The sequence below is a fragment of the Lipotes vexillifer genome, unplaced genomic scaffold (genome assembly GCF_000442215.2).
Source record: "Lipotes vexillifer unplaced genomic scaffold, Lipotes_vexillifer_v1.1 scaffold834, whole genome shotgun sequence".
In the NCBI taxonomy this organism is placed as follows: domain Eukaryota; kingdom Metazoa; phylum Chordata; class Mammalia; order Artiodactyla; family Lipotidae; genus Lipotes; species Lipotes vexillifer.
The window spans coordinates 86,456-93,110 of NW_006792311.1; the positions used below are offsets into that span (position 1 = coordinate 86,456).

General features: G+C 35.6%; 1 protein-coding gene across 1 annotated transcript in view; it reads right to left on the minus strand.

The window, feature by feature from the left end:
* ASB3 (ankyrin repeat and SOCS box containing 3) overlaps positions 1–6,655 on the minus strand; it is a 91,208-nt gene that overhangs the window by 45,955 nt on the left and 38,598 nt on the right. The window contains exon 3 of the mRNA XM_007465485.1: positions 6,232–6,390. Within this exon, the coding sequence (XP_007465547.1) occupies positions 6,232–6,390 (159 nt within the window). The remainder of the gene's footprint in view (positions 1–6,231; positions 6,391–6,655) is intronic.

The window sequence follows — 6,655 nt, forward strand, 5'->3', positions numbered from 1 at the left end:
GAAAATACTAGTGAAAAGTGAAATACAGGTTGGTTTGTTCAACTCTGGAATATATCAAGAGTCAGAGTTAAAGGATAGGCCACACGAGCTAAAGTATGACATATTTTACAATTCAATATTGAAATAGGCAGCCTCACATAACACTGCTTATAAAAAACTTCGTTCCTAATAAACAGTACAGCTATGTTTAACGTTGAAGGTTACACAGACTAAGCACTCAGAAGAACAAAAAATGAAAAATAATCCATCAAAAGCCAAAACAGTATGCTGTGCAGTTCTCATAGAAATTGTTCTGTGAGGTTGCACTGGGTTGGATTTGAGCCTCCAATTTATCAGTGTTGTTTTAAATATAGCAAAATAAAAAGAAAATCTATTTCCTATATAATCAGCTATATTTTCACTTAAATCTACTATATTTATAAATAAGGGTATTCGTATTTCCAAAGCAGTTTTACAAATCTATCCTTAGAATATTTACTTAGAATATTTACTGTGTATGCATTTATAAGGCAAGGGAAGGGGAGTGGAGAGAGAAGACAACAGTAAAGAAAGAAAATAAGAGGTATACTCCTTGTTAAACATAAACTTTAAATTGCATGTTAGCAAATGATGTTCTATAAGAACAATTTTCACGTGGAAAGATATGGAGAAGTTTCCTGAATTTGTGGGATTTTCTCATTTTAATTCTTACTGCCATCGAACTGAAAAGCTTCCTTCCAAACTCCATTTTATGAAAATCTTGGTGAGTTCTGTGTAGGAAAGACATTCCCATTATAAACAGTGGAGTAGTAAATTTTCTAACTGTCTGCATTTAGCCTTTAGTTCAATCATAATGACACACCACTGACGTTGATGACTTTTGTAGTCACCTGAAAGTTTCCATAGTTCTGTATTCATTTCCTATCCCTTGATCCCCCAGTTTAGGTGTTAACTGGGCCACAGGATAGGTACTACAACATGCAAGGGAAGACAGCTTCCCTTGGGGGGAGGGGTAACATACTCCAAAGTTTCAGCAATGAACAGTTTGGAAAGATAAAGCTACAGCTGGGGAAGGAAGCTATACTAGACGGGCAGTCCCCCTTTCTCACTTTAAGTCCAGTTGGCCCAACCACTCTTCCTTACCTAGAGATAATCATCTATAGCTTGGTGCAAACCTTGAAGTGTTCTGGATTTTGTTTTAATAAAAAAACCTCTTCCATTATAGATGGAAACACAGATCACTATGGTTATTTAAAAGGGGGAGAAATATACAGGTAAGTAAAGCACATTGCTGAAGTTTGTCATACTATTTATGGGTCAGAGCAGACACTAGAGCCCACAACACCTAACTAAACAAACACCTAACTGAAGAGTCACATATCCATTCTTTGTCACTATGTTTTTGCAAAAGCTCAGCCTGTACTTTTCCTTTTCTCTTCCTTTTTTAAAAGTACTCGACTTCCGGGCTTCACTGGCGGTACAGTGGTTGAGAATCTGCCTGCCAATGCAGGGGATACGGGTTCGAGCCCTGGTCTGGGAAGATCCCACATGCCGCAGAGCAACTAGGCCCATGAGCCACAACTACTGAGCCTGCACGTCTGGAGCTTGTGCTCCGCAACGAGAGGCCACGACAGTGAGAGGCCCACGCACCGCGATGAAGAGTGTCCCCCGCCCACCGCAACTAGAGAATGCCCTTGCACAGAAACGAAGACCCAACACAGCCAAAAATAAATAAATAAATAAATAAACCAAAAAAACCCTCTACTTCCTAACAAGGCCCTAATACAATTGATAAAGTACTTGAGCATGCTGAGTACTCTATGTACTATATATCCTTGGGCTTAAACTCTGCTTGAGTCAAAATATTTTTTGTATTAGCCAATACAAAACATAATTAGGATGGTAGTTTGCTGCCAAAGAAACTAAATAAATCCTACTACTAAAAATAAGTGATTTAAAGTTTTTCACTGGTGTGAATTATCCTGGCAACTCTTCCTTCATTAACGTAAAAAACAGCAAGTATATCCTGAAATATAAATCACTAAAAACTCTGCATCTCTAATTTTCTCCAAATACTTATATAATAAGTAAGCACGATGCTAAATTTCGTAAATGGGACTATTATATTTTGAAACTGTAAACTAAGTGATCAAGCTAGCATTTCTCAAATAGTCCCATGGAATATTAATGTTTTTGAGATAGTCCCCCTAAGTGTTCCACAAATAAAAATAATATTAAAGTCAAATACATTTCAAAATGCTGGATTAAAGTTAAAATAAGTGATATTAAAAAAAAATAAGTGATATTTTATAAGAAGCTATTTCAGAGACCTTCATTCTTTCATTCAACAAATAATTTACTGCATGCCTACCATATACCAGACACTGATCTGAGTTTGGGAGTTACAACAGTGAACAAGATAAATAAAATCCCTGCTCTCGTGGAACATTCTTTCTAGTGAGAGGAGTCAATAAACAAAGTAGCAAATAAATAAAATAATTGCAGCCAGTGATAAGAACTATGAAAATACTAAAACAGGATAACGTAGAGTACAGAGGATACTGCAGACTAGGTGGACACATAAAGCTACATGGCTACTCATTTTTGTTTTTCTACACTGGGGAATATAGAACATATAGCATTTCCCAAACATATGTTGATCAGGAATACTTCTGTCAATGAACATCTATTAATAGCTCACTGAATCAATTCAGGAAATGCTATTCTAACCAATACACAGACAGTAGCAAGATGAAAACTTAAATACAGAATTTCTGATCCTAAATACAGTGTTTTCACACTTCCTCATCTGTGATAATAGAAATAATAATAGTACATATGTCATAGAATCATGGTGAAAATTAAACAAGGTAATTCATGTAAAACATCTGACACAGGGTTTGGTACACATTCTCTGCTTAATAAATTTTGCTGTTACTATTAATACAGTACTCTGCACATGATATCTTCCTCTGTCATCCCAGGGTGACTTATTTTTCCCTCTTTTAATACCTTGAACACGTTATTTCTAACTCTTTTACAGGACTTAATTCCTTTTGTTCACGCCTCTATGTTAGATTCCTTGAAGATAACAACTAGAATAGAGATTGCACTTAGCACGGCTTCAATGAAAGCTTAAGCTTACTATGTAGTTGTACAGAACATCTGAAGTGGGTTAAATGTGGATGTGGTAAAAAAAAAAAAAAAGAAACTTTACATAAAAAGTAATCTCCCCTCTAGGAAACTCAAACCATATTACAGCAAGGCTTCCATGAAACATCTTCATAATAGTATATATCACATATTTAAAACACTTTTATAAATTAACATCACCAGTAATGGATCATTTTCTTCCCCTGATAAGATGCACTAAGATACCATTTCACTTCTGTGGTATTCCTGGAGAAATGTATAACCTGTACTTTATCAAGAAAAAACATCAGACAAACCCAAATTGAAAGACATTCTACAAAATAAATGGCCTGAACTCTTCAAAAATGCTAAAATCATAACAGATAAAGACTGAAAAACTGTTCCAAATTAGGGGAGGCTAAAGAGACATAACATCTAAATATAATAAATAATCCTGGACTGATCTTGAACCAATTAAAAAAAATTTTTTTTATTTGCTAAAAAGGACATTAGTGAAGCAACTGGCAAACCTGAGTAAAATCTGTAGATTAAACAACAGTACTGTATCAGTGTTAACTTCCTGATTTTGATTATTTTATGGCAGTTACATAAAAGAATTTCATTGCTTCTAGGAAGTTCACACGGAAGTATTTACGGGTAAAGAAGCTTTATGTCTACAATTTAATCTCAAAGGGTTCTAAAAAAATAATACATGGATAAATATATAGGGAGAAAAAATAATATAGTGAACAGGGCAAAAGAACAGACTTTGGGTGAAAGGTACACAAGAATCCTTTGTACTGTTATTTCCATAAGTCTGAAATTATTTCAAAACAAAACACTTGTCTAATAACAGAACAGAAAAAAAAGGAAAGATGGCAAATAATCATATGAAAAGATGTTCAACATCATCAGCAATCAGGAAAAATACAAATTATAATCACAACGAGATACCACTAAATCCCTATTAAAATGACTAAAATGTAAAGAAAGAAAAAAAGAAAAATTAGTCAATACCAAGTGACACGGTGAGGATGTGCAACAACTGAAACTCTCAAACATTACTGGAGGGGATGCAAAATGGGAGAGTCACTATATAAGAAACTTACAAATTGTTTTCCAAAATTAAGCATACACTTACCACATGAACCAACAATCCTAAATATTAATTCAAGAGAAATGAAAACTTATATGCAAACAAAACCTGTGTGCAAAAGTTTGTGGCAATTTATTCATAATCACCAAACACTGAAAACTCAGATGTCTATCAACTGGTAAATAGATAAATTGTGGTGCACTCATACAATGGAATACTACTTAGAAAGAAAGGAATGAATTACTGATACATGCAACAACGTGTATGAATCTCAAAAGCATTATGCTAAGTGAAAGAAGTCAGTCTCAAAGGTTACATGTTGTATTGTTTCATATATATTTATGACATTCTGTAAAAAAAACAAACTACAGGGGAGTTCCCTGGTGGCCTAGGATTCTGGGCTTCCGCTGCCGTGGCCCAGGTTCAATCCCTGGTCAAGGAACTGAGATCACACAACCTGCAAGGCACAGCCAAAAAAGAAAAAAGCAAACTACAGGGATGAAAACAGAAAACAGATCAGTGGTTATCAGGGGTGAAGTAGGGGGAAAAGGTTGATTAAAAATAGGCAGCATGATGTAATTCTGCAAGGTGATGGAACTGTTCTGTGTCTTGACTGTCATTGTCATTACACATTTTTATGCATACATCAAAACTCGTAAAACTGTACACTAAAAAGAATGAATTCTACTGCACATAAACTTTAAGAATATATATTCTTAAATTTACAAGGAAAAAATTATGTTCATAGATATTTGATTCTCAGCGCAATAAAGACTAGGTAGGTACTATTACTCTCATTTTATAAGTGAGGAAACTGAAGCAATACAGTAAATAAATGAACATATGAATTACATGTGGCAGGACCAAAACTATAATCCAAATACACTGATTCTGTACAAATGTTTTATTCTCTTAATTTTCTCATGTTCCACTAAACTTTATGGGCCACAATGTCCCCAAAGACAAACAGGATGAAAAGGAGGGAGGGAAGCTAAAAAGACAGGTATTAGAAGTATGCCCTTCAGAATTTGGCCTTTTTTTCTTTAATATTTACTTATTTGTTTGTTTGTTTGTTTATTATTTATTTTGGCTGCGCTGGGTCTTACTTGCAAAACACAGACTCTTAGTTGCGGCATGCGGACTTCTTAGTTGCAGCACGTGAACTCTTAGTTACAGCATGCGGACTTCTCACCTGCAGTATGCAGGATCTAGTTCCCCAACCAGGAATCGAACCCAGGCCCCAGGCCCCCTGCATTGGGAACACAGAGTCTTACCCACTGGACCACCAGGGAAGTCCCTGGCCTTTGTTCTTAATGAATTAAAAAACAGACCATAGGGCTTCCCTGGTGGCGCAGTGGTTGAGAGTCCACCTGCCAATGCAGGGGGCACGGGTTCATGCCCTGGTCCAGGAAGATCCCACATACCGCAGAGTGGCTAGGCCCATGAGCCATGGCCACAGAGCCTGCGCGTCCGGAGCCTGTGCTCCGCAACGGGAGAGGCCACAACAGTGAGAGGCCCAAGTACCGCAAAAAAAAAACAAAAACAGACCATAACTGAATAAGTCTGAATAGTGATCCATATAGGCAACAAATTAACTGGCGTTAAAGGTTTAGCTCATGATTTCTTCCATAAAACATTCTTAATTTCTTAATGCTAAGAAAAAGCAAAAGCAAACATAAAACATTCACAGGTAACCCTGTAAACTACTGCTACAATTTAAACTCTACCTGGTCTTCAGAACAACATTGAGAACAATGATAATGACTACAATTCAGAACAGGTTTTACAACTTTAAGTAAACATTTAAAAGATATTCTCAGATGCTATCACCCAAGGGTAGAAAACAAAGAAGAATCTTTAAAAATACCTTTTGGTTTCAAAATCAAAGAAGTGACCGTATAATATTTGCCAGAGAACATACTATAAATACAACAGCTTTAGGGAAAATTAAGCTTAGTTTCTTTAGCAAAAAATAAAAGTAAAAAATAAAAAATTGTATCTGTACCACAAATAATATACTCCACCTAAAAACAGTGGTGTGGTTTCCTCTAAAGTAGTGGCATTAGGATCTGCCCCAGCTTCTAAAAGAATCTGTATGATCTTCCAATGTCCTTGACTTGCAGCAAGATGTAATGCACAGAAGCCCTCAAAAGTCTTTGTCTTAATGTAGTTTTTAGATGAATCTATGAAACAATAAAAAACTATCAATTAGAAGGTATCACTTCTATTTCTTGGGATTAAAAAGCAAAGATTCCAAGAAGAATTTAATAAACTATTAAAAGATAATTATAAATGGGAGGTCTCATAGTTTAAAACTCTCTAGAAAATCAAGAAAAAGTTCTACAAGGGTCACAGTATAAACAGCTTCCCAGTAGTATTAATACAAATTCTGCCCACACACTCATTTTCTCTTCTCTAATTTTTGGTAAGTGGGGGAAGGAGAGCAGC